At 34.9% G+C, this 22,635-nt stretch overlaps 3 protein-coding genes across 7 annotated transcripts in view; 2 read left to right on the top strand and 1 right to left on the bottom strand.

The window, feature by feature from the left end:
* LOC117605770 (uncharacterized) overlaps positions 1-8,249 on the top strand; it is a 103,275-nt gene extending 95,026 nt beyond the window's left edge. For 4 of the 5 annotated variants that reach the window (XM_034327467.2, XM_034327469.2, XM_034327472.2 and 1 more), the window contains 3 exons: positions 72-292; positions 1,276-1,579; positions 1,879-8,249. In XM_034327467.2, coding sequence (XP_034183358.2) covers positions 72-292; positions 1,276-1,579; positions 1,879-2,441 — 1,088 coding nt within the window. In that variant the 3' untranslated portion in view covers positions 2,442-8,249. The remainder of the gene's footprint in view (positions 1-71; positions 293-1,275; positions 1,580-1,878) is intronic. The other variant, XM_076691137.1, reaches the window with a different exon arrangement.
* Positions 8,250-10,818: 2,569 nt separating this feature from the next.
* oaf (BRICHOS-like domain-containing protein out at first) lies at positions 10,819-12,391 on the bottom strand. The gene is made up of 4 exons (XM_034327740.2): positions 12,282-12,391; positions 11,968-12,081; positions 11,572-11,890; positions 10,819-11,490 (listed from the first exon to the last, which is right to left on the bottom strand). Exons 1-4 carry the CDS (start codon positions 12,375-12,377, stop codon positions 11,180-11,182), a joined length of 840 nt encoding a protein of 279 aa, XP_034183631.1. The 5' UTR covers positions 12,378-12,391; the 3' UTR covers positions 10,819-11,179.
* A 2,535-nt stretch (positions 12,392-14,926) lies between these two features.
* Positions 14,927-21,438, top strand: LOC117605803 (uncharacterized). Its single transcript, XM_034327530.2, has 3 exons — positions 14,927-15,401; positions 15,522-15,613; positions 20,854-21,438. Exons 1-3 carry the CDS (start codon positions 15,164-15,166, stop codon positions 21,436-21,438), a joined length of 915 nt encoding a protein of 304 aa, XP_034183421.2. The 5' UTR covers positions 14,927-15,163.
* Positions 21,439-22,635: the final 1,197 nt, after the last annotated feature.

The raw sequence follows: 22,635 nt of genomic DNA, 5'->3' as shown, positions 1-22,635 counted from the left end.
ATGACAAATTTTTAATTATTCTTTAGGATAATATCGCATAATATTCAACCAACTGATTAATTGATGCTTAGGTGACGGTACGCATTTGTCGTCTACGCAAAACCCAGATGCAGAACGAGATCTAATGGAGGGTGGTTCGTCGAAGCAGCACAATGAAATGAACGAGCAAACGAAACGGTACACTTTTATGAATACCGATAATCAACTGCACACGGATCATGCTGGTACTACTAGCATATCGTCGTGTCAGAATTCTGGTGGTTACACTGACACTTTAACTTATAAGAAATCGGTAAGTACCATATGAAAACGCGAATAAAATATAAGTTAACATGTTGACTGTAAAACTCTAATTATTATATTAACCTTCGAACAGCAGAGTCTGGGTCAATCGCGGCACAGACTTATAAAACATATACAAGGATATTAACTTAAAGATAAATGTATAATTTTTAAATAAAAGAGTTTCATATATTAAAAGAATAATTTTCAGAGAAACAGTGTAAAATTTAGAGCATTAAAATAATATGAAATACAAAATTAAATTAAAATTTGGACTCTCTCCATCGTCCGCCATCTGAGGGTTAAAGATATAAACAATTAATTTTTAAATTTAAGATTTCAATTTATCTTATATCATTACATCATTTTTATTGTCTTTCTTCTTTGATTTGATTATTTAATTATATATATTAGGTACATTTACGACACGTTTTGGATCCTACAGCCATCAACGTATTAAAATATAATTTCATTATATATTTTAGTAATTAAAGATGTTTGTGCGTATGTCAAATTTCAAATTCTTTTAATCAATAATTGATAAATGTGTGAAAGTATCTAGCCTTTCATTTGCTAATTGTAAGTCAAAAAATTCCAACATTTAAAATTCATTATAAATTTGCACATTTTTGACCCAATTGCTATTGCAAAAATAAATCTCCTTTATACTTTTTACATAATTAATTAATTTATTAAAATATGCATCTTTTCGATATTTGTCCTTTAGCATTATTATTTTTCTTTGCGTTTAAATGTTATTTAATTTTGCAAAGGCGTTCTGGAAGGCCTTAAAAATCTTAATCCGGTCCTGATAACATATTAACGACAGCAATTGATTTGTTTTGAAATAATTTTAGCAAAGTAAGAAGCAAATTACTTATAAAATGTCCTGATATTATCAATAATTCTATATTAAAGTCAATATCCTGCTTCTATAGTTAAGAATCATATAAAATGCATTTCATTGTACGCTTTAAATATTTATTTTTTCAGGTGAGCTATTTAAATTTCGAGAGACAGCCGTCGAGCATCGCCGCGGTGGGCATAGCAAACGGTATGATGGTGTCGTGCAATAAATTGCGTTCAGGATTTGAGAATGTTGGCTCTGTGACGGGCACTTTTTATCCACCAGTCGCATCCCCTCACGATCAATCGTTGCAGCACTACACGAGCAGCCAGTCCTCGAAGACTGCCAACTATTCGATGCAGTCCACCGTTGAAAACAACTACAATCCTGTTCAGTGTGCCAATCGACAACAATCCATGGGTATCCGTGGAGCCGCTGAAGGTTGTTCCGGTAATAGTTCATTCATTTTTATTTCTTCTACCCTGTTACACTTGGACCGATTCCAAAGATCAAGGATATTTAAAATCCTCTGGTTTCGCTTGTTCTCTATTTTACTGCAAATTTATTTAACAATTTCAATTTCTTTAAAAATTATAAACTGATGGATTCTAAGAGTGCACTGTGCTTTTCTTTACATTAAATACGACAGAATTGGCATACACATCTAGCAAATCTTAACATTCTTACATTTCAGCATCACGCGTGTGCAGAAGAAACTAATGTCAATTAGCAATTGAAACACATTTCAGGTGTATCTCACCGTTACCAAATGACCCATCATCAAGAGTACCAAACCGAGAGCACCAGTACGGGTCAACAGCACTCGATACTGGGCCACATGGACCCTGGCATGACTGCGGATGACGATCAGCAACAGACGCTGCAGCTAGAAAAATATTTCAAGTATTCTCATTCGAGCAACGTGGCTCATAGCAGCCTCTCGTCGCAGAATTTGCTCGATAGCAATCACAATTACGCCAGTGATTTGCGTTACTATGCCCCTCAACAAACTCAGCTGGACATGTCGAATTCGCAGTGCATCGTTGATGATCAAAACAAAGACACTCGGTGTTCTAACGTGGGTATGGGTCATGCGATGGACCAGTATCATCAGGCTATGGATGTGACAAAGTATCAGGAACACCCCTCTCAGCAACAACAACAGCAGCAGCAACAACAGCAACAGCAGCAGCAGCAGCAGCAGCAGCAGCAGCAAGGACAGCAATCTCAAAATATGGAACACGTGCCGAAACCGGACGACGACTTCAGTGTAATACTTGCCGATGTGCGTAAAACGTGTTACAGTAGCTAGTGCCTCTTTAGACACTTTGACACGTGGCAATTTGTAAGCTGTAGTACGAAGAACCTTGTACGGTAGTGTATTCAAAGAATCCGGTGCTTATACACAATTTGTAAAGAGTGATAAGATGATGGTCACAGTCTGACAGTGATTCTCTACATTACGTTGGATGGGCACTTGCAAAAATAATTAAAACTTAGAAATTAAAGGTCTTTTTCAAGTTCTTTCAAGTTTAAATCAAGCTTCTTTAGGAAAAATCACGATATAAGGAAAGCAGAAATTTTCAAAATGTTAATATTAAAAATCATTTAGAAACAAACTAATGTTATTTTTAATTATTAAATATTATTAAATTGAATACATAATTGAAATGTACGAATAACAAATATTAATTATAATTTTGAATGAACGTTGACACGCAAATGATAGGAGACCACAGACCATAGTACATATGTATATGCAACATATGGGGCTCTCTTCTCTAAATTGTCATTTACCCTGAAGAGCCTAATTTGATCACAAGTGTACAATACCACATGGTAGACTTCCCTTGAAAAAATGGCAGTGTAAGGAAGGGAGCAACTATTACTCACAGTAATACCCGAGACTTACACATCATGAATAATTAAATGAAAAAATGATAATTCTTAAAATTCTAATTTTTAAAGTTATTGAGCTTAATTATTATCATAAAATTTAATGTAACTAAAAAAATATTAAAATTTTCCCTAGAGACGCATCTCTATTATACACTTTAATAGATATTCTACAAAAGCGCCTTAATAAATTCTGTGATTTATTAAGTAAAAAAGAAAATCCAAAGTCAGTCATTTTAACTGGTTTAACAGTTTTGGTATTAAAAAAAAATCTTAAGCCTTCAATATGAGAAACTTATAAAGTTTGTGATTAGGTCCTTTTGCAAATGTTCATCCAACATCAAACAAAGAATCACTTGTGTGAGCCATTACTTTCTTAACACGTTGTACTCTGTACACACTTCCGGTGCTGAGGTCCTTGATCCTATACAAGAGCTGGTCAGAAAGTTCAATTCTATTCCCTTTAAACACAAACTGTTTTCCATTCTTTTTCTTCTCTATTAATTAACCAGAAATTAACCCTTGTACTTTATATAAAGTTAACTTTATATGTATAAGATAACGGACCCGGTGGTGAAACATGTACACCCATGATCAAAGCAAGCTTCCCTACAGAAAATGGCAATATAGCGGATATATGTATATGATAATTAATATAATTTTGACAATACATTAAAATAATTTAGAAACAAAATAATATAACTTTTGAATATTAAATACCACAAATTTTAGTATATAACTGAGAAATATAAATAATAAATGAATATTAATTCAAACTTTCCCACGTAAATGTTTACACCCACGTGATAGAGCCAGGCTCCTATACATATATACAGAAGGTCCATTCCTTACATTGTTAATTTCCTCAGGAATATCTATAGGAAAGAGTGAGAACCCGGACATCGCGATTTTTCTTGGATAAGCCTGATTTGATTGCAAGTGTATAGTCCTAGTAATTAAACGCTCTTCACCAATCAGAGGCAAGAAAAGCGTTAAATAACTGGGTCCGTTCAATTAGTCGTATTCATCCAACCACTGGGCCCGATACCTTATTATATTATCTTCATTTTTGAAATTTTCTAAATATTACTTTTCCAATATATAAAATTTCTCAGTTTAAAAATGATAAGTACTACATTTAACTTCAATCGAAATATGATCCCATACGTTTCATGAATCTGGATCATAAGTGACCTAACTTCCCTCGTTTCTCCCTTATTTCAGAAAAGCGCGCACTGGAATTTTGCGAAATTATTGCTTTTGGAATTCCGTACAACTGTTCTCTGTTTGGACCAAATTGCTGTTCCAAATCACACGCGCTGCTTTTGCAAGGAAATTATTATAACATAAAGTAGAATATTAATGTTTATCTCGCTCATACAACTAATATGAGATAGTAAACTACCAATGCACGATACTTATTATTATTTCCAATAAAAATTAAGCGATATCTCTCGATGAAATTTCTGACCTCACCTCGTTGAACCCTCACTTAATTCGATTAGCGATAATTCAGTAGTTAATTGAATCGTTTCGAAACTCTTCATACAGTTAAGTTGGAGAATAGAAATCGGTGATTAGTTGAAATATTCCGATGAAATGTTACATACAGTATGTTTATTTAATTCACGTCACCCATAATCATGTTCAGTGATGGAATCGTTATTGAAGGCAACCGCATTATTGTTGAGCTATTCTTATCCACCTATATGCACTCGTGGTACAGCACGGCACTGTATATTTAGAACGTACCAGCATATTTTCACCGCGAGAATAGATTGTTCAAACAAGTTTTCTGTAGCAAAGTGAAACACATCTGTTTTTCGTAGCAAATCAATCCTGTCACTAGGCAGACTACTTACAACACTGTCGCTCAAAAATCTTAAGCCACTCTAATTTATACGAAACCTGACAGAGAATCGTTCAATCATTAAGAGACATAAAGTAACTACTTTATCACTTGATGTTTCATAAGAGGGCTTTTAGATAATCAGTGCAATTAGATCAAGTTATATTTCTAAAATAATAGAAGATAGAAAAAATAGCATTAGGAAAAATTAAATGGTGTCGAATGGTGTCAAAGATTTTAATGTCACCTTTGGTTTTAAAGTGCATCAAATGACGACACAAGAAGTACTTTAAGCATATACTACTTTAGGGGAATTGATTTTTCAGAATATTCTACGCACTGGCGTAACTTGAATTTTTTTTTAGGGTGAGCTATATTCCTTCTAAAATTTTGAAACTTTGGAATTTTCGTAATTCTGAAATTTTAAACATTTGGAATTTTGAAATTCTAAAATGTAAGAAATTTAGAATTTTGAAAATTTTGAATTTTAGAATCTTAAAATCTTAGAATGGTGAAGATCTTTATTTTTGGGGAGGGCCAGTCCAGATTTGGGGGAGGGTAGGCCCATTTTGGCTCCTATACATAATAGTTACTCCATTCACTTTATGTAAAAAAGTATTAAGATGGAATATCAAAAAAGTCAATGATTCGTGAGATATTACAAATTTTCGTATAAAATATCTTACGAACTGTTCACTTTTTTTATATTTTACCTGAGAAGTTGATATTTTTTACGCAAAATGTTATACAAAATCAGTTGCAATTTCTAAAAGATATTGATTCTTATAATAGCATCAATTCGAACAGTTATCACTAATAAACGACATACTGTTTATATTGTTAATTCCTTACAAAGCACATGTTAAGAAAGGTAAAATCAGCAAGCCGGACGAGGCTCCTCACAATACTGGGCGAGATGTTGCTAAAAAGAAGTATATAATGCTATTTTTTTTATATCTAATATCAACGATACTTAAAATAATTTTTGAAATTGCACATTATTACATAAGTAATCAGAAACAACTTGATCGTTATGTCGCCAAAAGGTTTATGTATAAAAAAAATAAGTAAAATTGATTTTAATTATAGCCTTCTCAAACCCTTTTTGATTTATGTTTAACTTACAATTACATACATATTAGTCGGTCAACAATAATTCACAAAATTTGGCATAACTCCGTGAATATTGAAAATTAGACAATAGAAAGAAATATCGAATATAACTTTTATGCAAGAAGGGTCTAAATATAATTCTAATTATTAAGATTGAGATTCTGATTTGTATAGCTATGCACAGCTAATTTTGAAATTTAAGCTTACAATTGTCCATCTTACAGTATCGAGATAACATTAATGCTATTCAAAATTTGTCATCTCTTTCCAAATTTTAGGAGTTGGTCACTGTTGACCTCCATGGCTGTTAACGTATTAACTAACAAATTTACCCCAGAATTCTCTTATGGGTAACAAATGTCTTAATACTTTTGAGCGATAATGTACATATAATTATAGAACTTCACTGGTATCACAAAGAAGGTGTCCATATTTGAAGGACGACAACGTGATATTTAGTTGTTTTAATTTATAACAAACGCTTTCGAATGTATCGAACACGATTGAGATACTTAATGTAAATGAAAGAATTTATATTTTTACAAGACATATTCCTTCTCTTTTTTAAAATAGGAATCTCCTGTGAAAAGTACTTATTGTAAAAAAAAATCGTTAAGCACGGCAATGAAGATATTATCGAAAGTACCTTTATCTTCAATAATTAATTATTTAAGTGTTTTCGTTGATCATTGTCCGTGTATAAGCACGATCTCTTTATTTCTTCTTCTCTTCAGCCGACTGAATGAATTTCTCGCTGTAAATGTAGCGTAAAATAGCAGAACGGATTATCTTCTTTCTTTTTTTACTCACGTAAGCTTCTTACTTTCATAGTTTTTAATACTCTATTGTAGCATTCGATTATACATTGTAGCGTGGCAATAAACGTGATTAGTTTTTATCGTTCCGATCTTCAAGTTGAGAATACATTTCTAAGCGATGGAATTTAGGTATATGTGTAAAGAACGTTGAAGAGTACTAAATTATTATAATTATTGTATCGTACTTAATAGAAAACGATTATCAACATTCATGTGAATTCTATGTTTCTCGATCATCTGTTTTCGTTAAATTATTTAATTTTAATTGCTGCGGTAAGAAATAAAATATACAGGGTGTAAAAATAATTTGAAAATGTAGAATACAATTTTTTTTTTAATGAAATTTCATTTCTTTCGAAAAATTATTGTACTTTTGTGGTAAAAAGAAGTAGAAAATTATTAATAGTACAAGTTAATTGAGTTCTACAGATATGATTTATTGGGATAAAAAAAAATCATATGAAAAAATTTTGTTCTACGTCTTTTATTTTTACAGAACAGTTTTCTGTCCACCTGTATCACTGAAGGGCATGAATACAAATAGGATATTTATTTACTCCTCCTTTTTATTAAATATATATAAAAAATATGTATATAAGTTACAATGTTGTGTGTAAAGCTGAAATCATACACGGTGAGTAACATCCAGTTCTAATTTGTAGTGTTGATAGAAAAAACATTTAAATGCTATGAGTTATTATATATCCCTTCCCTTGCCCTGTTAAACAACCTTCCAATCATATTTACCAAAACAAAATAGGTTTAATCAGTACATCTGTTACCAGAGAAAAAAAGAGGATTAACATCAAGCAAGACGCTTTTTAAACAGCAACAACAGTTTGAAATATTTCGTCTACTTTTGGACCATATTATTAATTTATGCCTTCATTACTCTTGTGTATTTCTTTGTTTTTGTTTAAATATTCACATTTGAATGACACGTATAATTTATCAAACTGCTAACAATAACATTTGAAATGATCTGCAATTTATCTATACCATGGGTGTGTGTGTTGGTAATTAAGTATATAAGGTGAGCTGTAAGAAACGAAATGGTCAAATTATTTTTTCAGATTTGATAAATGGGAATACGTATTATTTCATAATTTTCAACAAAATTATTTGATCCGTTTCTCACCACTCATCCTGTAAATCACGCTCGAATATGTACACAATGTACAAATTTATATTGCTGTTTGCAAATTTAATTCGTTACTCAGTCCACTTATAGAATGCTGGAGAAATAATGGTCATGGATTACATTTTCCATGTTGTTTAAATGAACTTTTGCAAAAAATACTCAGTCATAAAATTAATAGAATTTTAAAGATATATCAGAATTTTGATGCAATATCAGTGTATTCTCATCAAAGTACTGATGAAATATTAGTGCACTCATACCTCTCATATAGTTAGTCTGTTAAAAGACTGATCGCAAGTATTAGTGGATCCTCAGTCTCTTGATGATACTAACATAACTATGGGAAAACCTTCCTGAAAGACACAACCCATTTTTAAAAACCCCAGATACTATTTACTTTTATCTATCCAGAGAGTACAATACATAGAATTTAAAACAAAAAACACTTTTGATCTTTAATTTGAAGGCTTTGAATCATTTTCAGACTGGATTCCTTTGCAAATGTGCATTCAAGTGTAATGTAGACTTCCTAAGATTTCCATAGGATCTCCCTGAATTTTCCCAAAACCAAAAACATCTAGAGGAAAGTTCTTCTCCCAACAATTACTCTTTCAAAGGGGGATAAACTAACCTTCTTGAGTTAGTCTCAAACTTTGTACAACAGCAGAAAACCCCAAAATTAGTACATAACAATTTTGCAAAGTCGTAAAACATACCCCACAAGGAAATTCTAAACATGAATTTTGTCCTTATCTCTCAGAGGTACGCATTGTGATTTAAGCAAAATTGTTAACCTTGAGGTCTATTATTATGCAAAGTTTAAATTCTTAAGAAGCCTTTGTTGCAGTAAAGATATAAACCATGACGTTCAACATATAAACCATGATCATTACTTTCTTAACAGGCTATGCAAGTTACTCTATTGAGTTGTCTCACATTGACTTGTTCACATAATTTAACATTTTAACTGCCATGTCACCTATTTCATGGAATAAACTTACATAGCCAGTTATAAATAATTTTACCAAATACTTGAAAGTATATTCACTAAGATGAACTATTCATCATAGAAAATAATTTAATAATAATCGAACATGGCAGTCAAAGTGTCACCGAATTTTACACGATGATGTATCGCTATATTTGTCTATTGTACAACTATTTAGACAAGTAGAACTATTGGTTGCTGTTTCGACGTTTACAAGTCTGACAGATGTCGGATTACAAGCGTGTATGTGCAATTATTTCTCGCATTCAATTCATAATTCGCTTACTCTAGAGAGTTAATTAGATACAAATTCGTGTTCGTGAGGAAGCGCGGAGAATCGCAACGTGCATTTACAATACGTTTATTATTAAATTGGACAGATATTGCAGTCTTGTTTATAGTGGTTTTTGCTATGAAACGTATACACGGTCGTTTCGTTTCTCTCATTTCAAGTGATCTCTTTATACAAATAGTGAACGCAAGTTGTTTCGTACAAATTCAGTAACTTTACTCCCAAGAGTAACATCGTGAATCTTATTTACTACAAACTGTACACCATTCAATTATTAACATACAATTCTTATATACAAATTTATCTTTGCGTGCCCCTAGTTATTTATATTTAACGTGTGTGCCTCGCACTATGTACAATTGGTGGAAATTAACTTACACATATATATGGCAGCTTTACAGGTCATGTATAAAATTCTGTACACACACGTACGTATTTCTATTAGTGTGATTTAAATGCATACAAACAGTGTTTAAATTACGAAAAAAATGGAAATAAAATTGTTTCGCTTGAAAAAAATGGATATACATAATATTAGACTAAATTTAAATGGAATATCATTTTACCATATCCATCTTGATACGTGGTAAAAGTAATTCCATTAATATCTTCATAAACAATATTCTTATCAAAATTGTTAATCTAATACCATGCTTCTCCTTGAAAATTGAGCAATTTTTATGGAAAGTGTCAGTAATAAGGAAAATAACTATGTATACATTTAAATCAAACAATCAGTATTATGTACTAAATACATTATACGTATAGTTTGTTTCCAACTTAGATTTCAAAACTTCAATCCCATCACTTTTGAGATAGACATATAGGTCATCTTCACATCACTTTGAATATGTTATTTGTAACCCACTGTTCTCAGTGTGTGTACATTCGAATGTTTACTTTAGGTGGCAACTACTTCTATACGAAACTGTAAATAAGAATAAGACAGTCGTGTTTGAACCAGCAAAGAGATCGAACGTTCTCAAAGGACTTAACGAAGCGTTATTTCTGTGACAAAGTATGTAAAGTGACGCTAACATAATTGCACAATTAACGTGTGTGACAATACACGTACGTATATGTATCCTATTAGTATTGTTAAGACACATTGTGCATACAATGTAGCAGATACGCATTAGGAATTAATTAGATTTTCAATAAATGCACTGAAACTTCAGTTTGGAAATGTGTCATGATAAAAAGAGTCAAAGTGATCTTTGCTTTGTGTATAATAAGATATGAGTCTAAGTCTTTCAGAGTATAATGTCATATTTTTCTAATTTCCTTTGTTTGAGAAATCTCTTATTTTTATAAAGTATTTGATCGTTACGCTGATAATGGAATACAAAATATTGCTGTTAAAAATGCATCCATTCAATACAGTCTATAAAGGTGAGAATATATTTAAAAATCTTATGATCATTGATTTTAAATTATTTGATATATTTTAAATTTTCTTTTTTTTGGATTTCTATCACAAAAAATATATTAATTATAAATCAAAAGAATTTTAATATATTAAATAAAAAAATATTTATAAATAATTATTAATCAAATTTTTGTTCGAAATATTTCTATAGTAAATTAATATGTACAATTTGATAAAAATAAGCTACAGAATTATTCAAATAATTTATATGTACACGTGCAATAAGCCTTAGAATTTGATGAGATCAATCATGATCTGTTTAATGTACATAAATTATAAAAAATATTTTTCTGAAATTATTATTTTCTTCTGTAGATGTTAAGTGATTAATGTCAGATAAATGCAACTTTAAAACCCCAAAAAAATCTTTTTTAAATATTAATTAGAAATGTATTATACACCTTTTCCTGTTGTTATGAAAATAATAAGTTATTATATAGAAGATAATTTAACCTTCCCACATTTTAACTAACTCTACCTTTTTCTATTCACAGAATCCTATATACCTACAGATTTCTTATGTGTCATTCATCCCATAAACAGTTCTGTTTCATTTTAGAATAATATGAGAATATAAAACACTTCTTACAAGTTTTAATGCCACATTTATAAGGTGTAACTGCCTTTTTTCCATCACCTTTCCCCTTGCAAAATTTTAAACCACACGGATACCAACCGATACATAATTCTAATGAACAGGTACAAGGTGCCCACATATTTGATGTGTCAGCACACCTTGTAACAAACAATGATTTCGAATCATTTGTACCTTGTTGCGTTAATGAATTTGTGCTGAAGTTGTATACAGCTGCCATCAATGGAAGTTCAGAAGAACCTAATGAATTAAAGACAAATATTTTAGTAAATGAATTTTAAGATGGTTAGGTATTTATTTATTTATTAGCGCATAGCTTACCAGGTCTCTGAATCCATTGTTTTATGTCTTCATTTCTGGTATAAGCAGATCCTGCTGCTTCTCCACAAAGAGTTGCAATATGTTTTGAAATATCTTTTGATTCTGATACATCTAAGAACAAATCCATGGTATAATTCACATGGCCTTTGTCTTCTTCTGCAACACGTACTGTGCCTGGATTCTTTTGTCGTAATTTAGACATTGCATCAGAGGATATAAAGTCTACTTTGAAAAAATGATTAACAAAGCACAAGACTTGATATTGATTTTGACCACGTTCTTCTTCTCCAAGAACTAGTGCTTTTATAATCTGTACTTCCTACAGAAAACAAAAAATATCTTATTACTATTTATGTAATATATTAAAAAGACAATTATTTTCATATAATAGATTACATTTTTAAAGTCAATAAGTTGTGTCACCAAAGTGCCATCTGAACATTGAAATTCTAAAGTGATAACATCTTCAGTTACATTGGATGAAATTGTTTCTAATAGAATATCACCACCCTGTAAAATGAAAATAAAAGGAATGATATATAATTATTTATTCTAAAATTCTTTCCTGGTGAAATTTATTTTTCTTTTAGGTTAGCATGATAAATTATTAAATATTCAATTGTATGGAAATCATTTTTACACAAATTCATTTCAAAGATTACACTCTTCTTAAGTTTTATCATCAATAAATGACAGATACAAATTCTTACCTGATTTTTAACGTTTATGAGCAAATGAGTCGTACAAACACCATACAAACAGTACAACAGGAAGCAAATTGAGAATAATTCGTTGAGTTTCTTCATTGTCGCATGTTGTAACTACGTCTGTCACTATATAGAGCACCGTTACAATTAACTACGATGAATCGACATTCAATTAATAGATAAATACTTTAAATATAACCTAATCGTATGAACTTTCTACTCCATACATTCCATCGCGGTCGAAGCATACGCTCTTTGTACACCATTGGGTACAAAATTATTTAGAATAGTATACTTATTTATTATGAACATTTAGAATTCTCAATTTTTTTAAAAAAGATTTGATTGTTTACACTTTATTAAAAACTATATACATATTTATTGCCTAATATACAGAAGAAACTATTTTTCAACAGAAGATTGTAAACAAAAATTTCCTGACAAATAGAATATAATTGCTAAACAGAATTGCAGATATAGAAATGATTAAAGATAAGAAGAAGGGTTTATTGTTTAGAGTGTTGTACGTTTGCTAGGTAATGGCCTAACCTGGTCCAAAACGTACTTTATTTTCAAAAAACCGCCATTTCCTAAAAGTGTTATAATCACAAATGAGATATGAAACAGACCAATCGCCTTGTGAGGATTCGTGTCTCACGATTTGAAATATCGACATTGCACAAAACCTAATTTTTGTCGATTGTTCTGTTATACATTCCGATTTAGAATAATTTGAGGAATTGCATCAGGCGAAACGATCAATGAATCACACTGATTGGTAATAAATGTAAATAATCACTGTCCAACACGAATTTTGTTCTGCAACACCCGTTGGGTGATCCTTATAGAGCTTCTCGTCCTGAACACAAATCCGAAAACGGAATTGCTTGATCACCCTGTTTTCAAAAAACAGGAGTTTTTGTAAAAATGCGTAATTTTGGGAGAAAATGAAGTATTACGCGGAAATTAAAAGTGCTAGGAAATTTAGGCTGGTCTCAAAAGATAGGGGAGCGTTTTACGAATATTTTGATATATATAGTTATTATAATAAGTGATTTTTAATAGCTGTAAATGACGATGAAAGTTTAAAAAATAGCCGATGCGCGTATTTTCTACTTGTTACTTTTGCATTTTTACGAAAAGTTTTTGATCCAGCACGAATTCGCTGTACAGTACCGAATTCTGTAGACATTTCCGAATAAGAAACTGTGTTGGGTAAGTACTGGAGCAGTATGCAATTCGAGTAAATCGAAAAAATATCTGGCGGTGACACGTACACGGCGTTTTGCCGCCAGGTGGCCACAGCTCGCCCTCTTCTTTCAGTCGTCGGTGTTGGGCGGATTGCAGGTTTCAGGCGCTTTTTACTCGAATTTTTAAACGTTAATTACTGGAAAACAAAGCCACAAATGCTGTTAAGTTATTCTTGATTTTCGTCTTATTTTGATCCCTAGAATCACCCCTTAAAATTTTGCCCACCTGTTGTCGAACACCCTGTATGCATACTCTGCAAGGCATGTACCGATTGCGATGAAACCTTTCACATCTAATAGAAAATATTTCCGCGATATCTCACTTGCAAAAATTTATGCAATTTGTTATTGTTAATAATTATTGTTATAACAAAAACCCTATTCCTTGGTGTTAATTTGCACAGAATGTATCGATCGCGATGAAACCTTTCGCATTTAATAAGAGATACATATTTCCGCGATGATCCCACTTGCAAAAATGTATGGAACATGTTACCGTTAAAAACTATCGTTATTGCAATTAACCAATAAGAACAGTAAACCACCTTACGGCATCCTACAAATACCGCTCGTTCCACTAAAAAGTGTGAAATTATTAGTGTGAATTATTATTAGTTGTGAAGTGTTAAAAATTATTTTATTATATCTGTAATGTTTGATTTTTCTTGTTATTGTTATTATTTCATAATTCTTCTTTCTCTTTCGTTGTTATTCATTATTATTTGTAAGTACCAACAATAAACTGATAACATACTTTAATTCAAAATTAAAATCTTTAATAAAATTTTAAAAGCATACAAAGACCTTGGATGTAATATGTCTTTGAAGATGCACTTCTTACATTCCCACCTGGACTTTTTTCTGCCAAATCTCGGTAATGTGAATGATGAACACGGAGAACGTTTCCACCGGAACATTCGGACACTTCGGATTCGTGTTCAGGACAAGAAGCTCTACAAAGATCATCCAACGGATGTTGCAGAACAGAAAAAAAGTTTTAATTTGTTGCACAGTATAATTATTGTGTTCTAATATAAATATGATGGCTATACATTGTGACCCTTTTCGCGGGGGTGCACTCTATACAATCGTATACAAAAATTTTGAAATCCGTTGAGCGCTAGCCACGTTCGCGTGGGGAATATCGGGGTTCTTCACAATAAACGGGGACTCGTGGCTCGACCTCGTCGGCCGTCACACACTACGCGGGGGAGTTCGCAGGAATGGGAAACTCTAGAGCTGGGAATTTCAGGGTGGAAGGGTTCTAGGTAGGTTCTTACGTTAAGCTAGGTACAGACGCGTGCGCCGCGGCAGCAACGCGGCATGGAACGAACGTATTTGGGCGAATATTCGTTCGTTTGGACGGTAGTGCGAACATGCCACGCGGCAATACTGTAATGCCGCGCAACGAACCAATTTCTGTCAGTCTTTTGCGCGAACACAAAGGGATTCCTTGCCGCAGTGTGGACGGTTTTCTTCGGGTTTGCCGCGTTCGAGCCCAAATACCGAAAACAATAAACCGCTTTATCCGCGCACGTTCTTTTATTTCGGGAAAAGCGCATCGGGTGTTTCGCGGCATTGCGAAGTGTCAGTTATTAGTTGGTGTGTATTGAAAGTGTTGTGTTGATAATTGATATGGAGTGGACTGAAGAAAAAATGATCAAATTAATTGAACAATATAGGAAATTCGAAAATCTGTGGAACCCTACTGACATAAATTATTTTAAAAGAAATGAAAAAGTTGATGCGTGGGAGAAAATAGGCATCAAAATTAACAGATCGTCAGACGATTGCAGGAAGAAAATAGTTAGCCTGCTCTCCTCTTACCGAAGAGAAAAGTCGCGGACAAAGATGTCCATGAGAACAGGAAAACGTAAGCTGTTTATTCCTTTTCTATGTCTATAAGGTAGTAAAATTGTCCTTCTGATTAAAACTATTTATTTTTATTTTTTTTAAACTATTTATTTATTATTTTTATTTTATTTTGATACAGGGGCAGCCAAGATTTATCGTAGCCGCTGGTTTGCGTATGATTCATTAAAATTTTTAGAAGACCGAGATACACTGCGGGAAAAACTAGACACGGTAAGGAAAAAAGTTAACTAATTCCTACTTCCCTACTTCCCTTCCCTATTAATATACAGGGTGTCCCAGAACTTGCGTTGGTCCTGTGAAGGGGTGGTAGCTGGAGTGATTCTGAACAACATTTTCCTTTGCGAAAAAGTTGCTTGAAGCTTCGTTTTTGAATTATTAAGGGAAAACACTGACCAATCCGAGCGCGTATAGCGCGCGGGCTCAGGGACGGCAGCGTCGGCTGCGAAAGCGGGGCTTGACGTGGGTCGCGAACAAACGGCTCGGCATTCCGTTGGAATAGCACAATAAAAAATTGAACTGGTTGAACATTTTTAGTTATTTAAAATGAATACGAATCTTGTCGCCTGTCATAATGTAAAAAAGGAAATTCTAAACATTCTAAACAACAAATAAAAATCTTTGAAATGGAATAATCAATAAAGATTTAAAAACAATTTAAATGAAACTTACCGATTCGTTTCTAAATTAACTTGCTATGCTGAAAGCAGATAATTCCTGCTGGGTCACTGTGTCGATCTTGAACATTCAAGGAGGGAACAAATTACGAAGAACAGCTGATTTCCAGACGAGATCATTGAATTCACTCAACCACACGGTCACTATCACTTTTCACAGAATTTCCTTTCAGGTAAATAAACATTTTTATTCACTGTCACGTTACAATTTCACTGGACACGAATGAAAAACATGTAATATTCCGCACTACTTCGTAACGTTTTCACGACATTTCTTCCTATCCAACTTCAAAAGGGACTGCCAGCTTGATTGTTGCGAGGTCAGTTTATAAATACAAACTTACATGTATCTAAAGAATATGTACAAAACATACAAAGAAATACAACTAAAAGTATATGTAGATAAAATAATACACAAATACAATGTGTAAGTTACTTATTAACTGGTTTCGTTCAAAAATTAAATTTTACATTCAGTTACATAAGTTTAATATTCGAACACCGCAGATACGTGACAATCGAAAACCCTTAATGTCGGTGCCCTTCGCCAGGGGGCGAAGCGGATAGTTCTCAAAGATGGCGATTTTGAAACATCGCAGAGTACGGCTATGCTGAGACATCGTATACCGTATCCAGTTATATAGATCAGTGAAGCTGGCAGTCCCATTTGAAGTTGGATAGGAAGAAACGTCGTGAAAACGTTACGAAGTACAGTAAAAGCTGGATACAGTAAAAGCTGGATACAGTAAAAGCTGGATATATGCAACAAACATTAGGACCCAGACATTGCAATATCCAGCCGAGGTGTCGAATCTCGGGTTACACGCGACGACCAGCTAAGCGTGAACGTAGAAAGGGACAGACAGTGGCGGAAAGAGAGAGGTCCGATGATCAAAGGAAAGAGCCGAAACATATCGATGTGACTAATACTAATTGAATCAAAAAACTTTTTTATTTTTGACTTTTTTTAAATGAAACTTTTACTAGCGCATTGGTGAGATTTTTGTGATTAAAGTGGTACTAAACACGATATAGTTTCAATTATAATTACTTGCTAATGTTACGCGGCATGGCAGCTTTCACAAGTTTATTGCACTAATTCAGAAACACGATCGGTCATATTTAACATGATTCTTAAAAACTACCCTAAGCTGGCCAGAGTGGTAGTTCATCACGTATTAATGAAATTACCACCCAGGGCTTAGAAGGTTCCAAATCATAAACTCAGAACATTCATTCCCACTGCCTAAACAAAGGCCCAAAAACTTCTTCTCTTTCGGGTCTTAGACGGACCCTGTGTGATGCATGTGTCTGCGCAGTCCAAAAGTCGGTCCCAGGCACCAACGGTCACCTTGACCATGAAACCATTCATTCATTTATTGCCTGGGGTACAACCGATCCTTCCAAACCAAATGGTTCCCATATGCATCGCGGCGATTAGGTTCGGCTGGTTCGCTGCAGCTCCTAACTGACCGTTCTTGAGACCCGGGAAAGGGAAAATAGAAACTAGATACAAAACATGAAACGCAGGACACTTCTTGTCGATCCTCTGACCAGATCACTTCGTTCGTATTCTAAAGCTTCCGTTGAGACTCCGATCAGTTTGCTTCATAAGCATTCGTTAAATCACATATACGAACAACTCGAGTCAGAGTAACTCATAATACCATTAAATCTTTGTGCAAGCATCAAACACATCTAAACATCACAAGCATTCTATAATTAATTACAACCCTAATACGCTCTGTCTCCTTAACCGGTCGCAGGGTAGTACGCAGTTCGTGGCGTCGGTCAAACCGTAGCGAGGACTTACGGCCCTCGTTGACGCGGATCGTATCGAAACCGCTAGTCTCGTCGCGGACGTGTACTCGGAAAAACAGCTAAAATTGATGTTAAAAGTTGGCGAAAAACAAAGGAGGGTTGGAAATGAAAACCGGTTGCGGTGTCGGTTCTGCTTTCAAACGTTGCATATATCCAGTCGAGGTGTCGATTCTGGGCATTTAAACGTTGCATATATCCAGCCGAGGTGTCGATTCTGTCCATTTAATGTTGCATATATCCAGCCGAGGCGTCGATTCAGAGCATTTATTGTTGCATATATCCAGTCGAGGTGTCGATTCTGCGTCCGAACACATCGTTTGTATTCAACCGCGATACCTATTCTAAGTTCGTACACAACATGCGCCGTCTTGCATGTTGCATGTTGCGTGTTTGATGCATCTTTGGTGTACGGCCTGCCTTATACATATGTAGCCGAGGTGTCAATTCTATGTTGTTTATTCCATTATTATTGTTTATTTATTCTATTATCATTCTGTTATTACTGTTAGCTAGTAAATTACTTTAATTTTCAATAGGAAGAAACTGTCCGGTTTCATGGAAATCACGGACTGTTCCTAACATCATAAAGCACCTAATGTGCAGGCAATAGTTCAGCAGCATATTCAGAATAAATAAATAAATAAATGAATATAATTCAAACTATATTGTGTTTGGTATCATTTTAATTAGAAAAATCTCACAAATGTGTTAGTAAAAGTTTCATTAAGAAAAAGTTAAAAATAAAAAAGTTTTATCGTTGAATTAGTATTAGTCACACCGATATAACGGTTCGGATCGTATTACACGGCTTCATCGTCGAGCGGCTCGGTTCGCTGACCAAGTAGGGGAATTCACTCCTGGAACAGCTGTTTTAGATCCCCTTCCAACGCTGCTCCTTCAAGTAAGATGGGACGGTTCCGACTACCATCTCTCCGAGGAGACAATACCGCCGCTAGGAAAGACGGAGAGATGGTAGTCGGAACGGTCCCATCTTACTTGAAGGAGCAGCGTTTGAAGGGGACCCAAAACATGTGTTCCAGGAGTGAATTCCCCTACTTGGTCAGGCCTGGCTTAGGGGGATCCCCCCAAGTGGAGGGGATAGCGATGTTGCATATATCCAGCCAATCTTTCGTTGCATATATCTAGCTTTTATTGTAGTGCAGAATATTACATGTTTTTCATTCGTGTCCAGTGCAATTGCAACGTGACAGTGAATAAAAATGTTTATTTACCTGAAAGAAAATTCTGTGAAAAATGATAGTGACCGTGTGGTTGAGTGAATTCAATGATCTCGCTTTCGTAGCCGACGCTGCCGTCCCCGAGCCCGCGCGGTATACGCGCTCGGATTGGTCAGTGTTTTTCCTTAATAATTCAAAAACGAAGCTTCAAACAACTTCTTCGCAAAGGAAAAAGTTGTTTAGAATCACCCCAGCTACCAGCTCTTCACGGGACTAACGCAAGTTCTGGGACACCCTGTATAAAAGTGAAAATGCTGATCGTTTGTTTCTCTTTCACGTTTAAACGACTAAACAGATTTTAATGAAATTTGCACTATTGGACAGCTTATTCTTTTTAGATGGACATAGACTATGTCATATTGCGATTGGTTATGTTTTTGACTAACAAGGAAGCATTAAAGAATTGGTTTGGTAATACTCGGCATTGCCACCAAGACCCCCTCAGTATGCTACACTCATAATATAGATTTATCAGTTTTTTGTTTTTTGGCCCTTGTTTCCTTATTCACGTCGTATCAGATGTCAAAGAAATATTCGTCATTTAAAAAAAAGATTGCACCTTGCATTGAATAGTATTTCTGCTTGTATTAAAGTGTGTTTTAGCTGATTTCTTTCAATTTTTAACATTCAATTTAACATGAACTGTTGGCGAATTTACGAGAACGCCGTCAAACACTCTCCAAACGTCGCTGCTGTTAATCTACCGAAATATGACCCTCTCCCCACCTATGATCGGGCGACAAATAGATAGTCAATTTTCTATTGATTGGCTACATCAATCGCGGCGGAGATCCCGGACCGCGATCAGTATTGAAATTCTCGGGCAGAGCCGGGTAACGCAGCTATTACGTTTATATAAATATAAATTTCATACCTATTTATCTTGCCACGGAAAAGCCCCCTCATGAGAGCAGTAATCTGCGAGTTCATCATGAATTTTTTCCACTGCAGTTGCAGATCTTCTGGGTTTCCTCTGTAGTGAAAGCATAGAACTCATTTTGTTTGGGTCATTTCTCCATGAACCATCCATTTGTTTTCCATTTTCATCTTCATAGTCTACAGCTCCGTGAGGTGTATACAAGGTTTTTGAATGTTGTCGCAGATAATTGTGTAAACAAAGAATTGTTGTGACAACTATTTGGGCTTTCTCCGGTTCTAATAGTAATGGTTTTCTTAAAACCCTGAATACCGAACTTATAATACCAAAAACATTTTCAACCACCCTACGAGCTCTGCTCAGTCGGTAATTGAAAACTCCTTTACACGAGCTTTTGCGATGCTCTCCTCCGTACGGCTTCATTATATTTTCTTGAAGTGCAAAAGCACTGTCTGTCGCAATAAAATAAGGCACTTTGATTTGTTGTCCCGGAAGTTCGATTGCCGCTGGCAACCTTAAGGAATTGTCCCTTACCATTTGGTAGAGTTTGCTGCCATTAATCTACATCAACTAATGCGAGCAACATGATACTAAAGTGTGATTTGTAATTGAAGAACTCAGAACCGGACTTAATTGGTGACTGCAGTAAAATGCAATTGCAGCCCATTCAATTGCAGCTGTACAGTGCATAAAATCCCATGTATACCTCACATTTCGCCACTCTGAAGGAGTTCTAAGAAGCTGAAACATATTCATTGGGCTACATTAATAGAGTTAATATAGTTAATAGAGATTTTGTTATTTCTTACTACTAATTGTTATTTCTTCTTCTCTGTCCAGGGGTCCCTATCGACTGCGTTGACTGATGGAATTGCTGGGAATAAAGAGGATATAGATAATGTGGGAGATAATTCCCAGGTGACGCCAAGTACGTCAGCTGGAGAAATGGAAAGGACGACATTTGTCAATCCGCGACCACCAAAGCGAAGAAGAGAAAGAGCTGACAAGGGTACAGAACTATTAAAAAGTGCTGTCAATATCTTGAAAAGTACAGCTGGAAGATTACATGCGACGCCGACGGTAGCGGATGCTGAAGTACAATCATTTTGTGCATTCTTGTCGTCGAAAATGATGGGCTATCCGCGCAATACACGGCAACGAGTACAGCATGAAATCTATGGTCTTCTCATGAAAGCAGATCTTGGACACTTTGAAACACAACCAACTCTTACTTCTCTTTCACCTATGGTTTCTCATACCTCACAGTCTTTTCCACAATTTTCTTCCTCAGCACCACAAGCTACTTCTTCAATGCATAATGATTCCCATTTAACTCCGCTCCATTGTTCTTCTCCATCCTTTGAAACCCACAATTCTCCTACTCCTCCTGTTGTTAAAAATCGTAATGTCACAGCTAATCTGTAATGTAAATTTTTATAAATTATCAACAGACCAGTTTTGTTAATTTCACCTGAGTCAGGAAATTAGCTCAAAGTTGAAATAAATATTTTGATATGACCTGTCTTGAACCGGAATTGCATCTCACAGATTAGTATCTTTCTTTGTGATGTTCGGTGCAATTTTGGTCAATAAATCTTCGGAACACGACGAACTCATTCGGGTAAAATTTTTATAATGTCCACTAATTTCTTGAAATTTTAAATCCCACATTAATTTGTCCCCATTTCGTTTACAATATAGATCTGTATGCCACCATCTTCACTGCCTTCTTTTCGTTTTTTTTTTGACTCTTTTAACTCATTATAAGCTAAAATTATCACTGCACTACTAGCTATAAGCAGAGCTTCGTCGTCTTCCATCTTCAGCGACAAACACTGGACTGATGGCGAATGTGCGTTGAAATTCATGGTTCGTTCCATGCGCGGCGCTTGTTCGTGGTAAATACGAAACACCGCGCACACTTAGTAATGCCACGTTGCTGCCGCGTTGCAGCTGCGGGTAGTTCGTCTGTATCCAGCTTTACGCGATCGAAGGGGGGTCAAAAAAAGGGGAAGTTTTAAGGGTTGGAGGAGACAGGGATATGCAATATCGCGATTCGCAATTACGCGGACGGGGAAAGTAGCCGTTACGCGAAATCAGAATTTACAATATTAATTTGAGGGACTCACCAATACGCTGGATTCGCACACTCACACTCTTTATCTGTATAATTCTCCCAATTGCTTTCGCAAAAGTCTCTGTTACAAAATCGGATGGTTAGCAAAATCTCAATACTCAATAATCGATACTCTTACTGTGTCGTCGAAACGCTAATTGCTCGCTCGTCACCGTTACGGCAACGGCGAGCCCGTCACAAGGAATTTTGGGGAGAAGGTATAGGTCGGGGATTGGGTCGTCTTCTGGGTCGGGCGCTAATTGGGCGAGGGATGTATCAATTAGGGATTGGCCGGTGATCGGGATCGATGCTGGCTGCGGGCTGAAGGTCTTCGGGTTCGACGGGTAAATGGCCCCACGGTGTCCTTTTGGGTCGTACGATTGTATCACTCTTTCCATCGCAAGACGCTCTTTCCCTGGGTGTCGTCGGCCTCGGGACGGGGTTTTCCTTGGTGGTGGCAGCGTCGTCGTTCCGGGTCCTTCCGTCGCATCTATCGGTCCGATAAC

The sequence above is a fragment of the Osmia lignaria genome, chromosome 2 (genome assembly GCF_051020975.1).
Source record: "Osmia lignaria lignaria isolate PbOS001 chromosome 2, iyOsmLign1, whole genome shotgun sequence".
NCBI lineage: Eukaryota > Metazoa > Arthropoda > Insecta > Hymenoptera > Megachilidae > Osmia > Osmia lignaria.
The sequence above is the reverse complement of the archived record's forward strand: the minus strand, read 5'-3'. Positions and strand labels throughout refer to the sequence as shown.

Excerpts from the sequence above, each read along its gene's own strand:
- oaf (XM_034327740.2), bottom strand. The coding sequence starts at position 12,377 with ATGAAGAAACTCAACGAATTATTCTCAATTTGCTTCCTGTTGTACTGT. Across the intron at positions 11,891-11,967 it reads AACTTATTGACTTTAAAAAT|GAAGTACAGATTATAAAAGC; the intron begins GTAATCTATTAT and ends TGTTTTCTGTAG. Across the intron at positions 11,491-11,571 it reads ACAATGGATTCAGAGACCTG|GTTCTTCTGAACTTCCATTG; the intron begins GTAAGCTATGCG and ends TTAATTCATTAG.
- LOC117605803 (XM_034327530.2), top strand. The coding sequence starts at position 15,164 with ATGGAGTGGACTGAAGAAAAAATGATCAAATTAATTGAACAATATAGG. Across the intron at positions 15,402-15,521 it reads GTCCATGAGAACAGGAAAAC|GGGCAGCCAAGATTTATCGT; the intron begins GTAAGCTGTTTA and ends ATTTTGATACAG. Across the intron at positions 15,614-20,853 it reads TGCGGGAAAAACTAGACACG|GGGTCCCTATCGACTGCGTT; the intron begins GTAAGGAAAAAA and ends TTCTCTGTCCAG.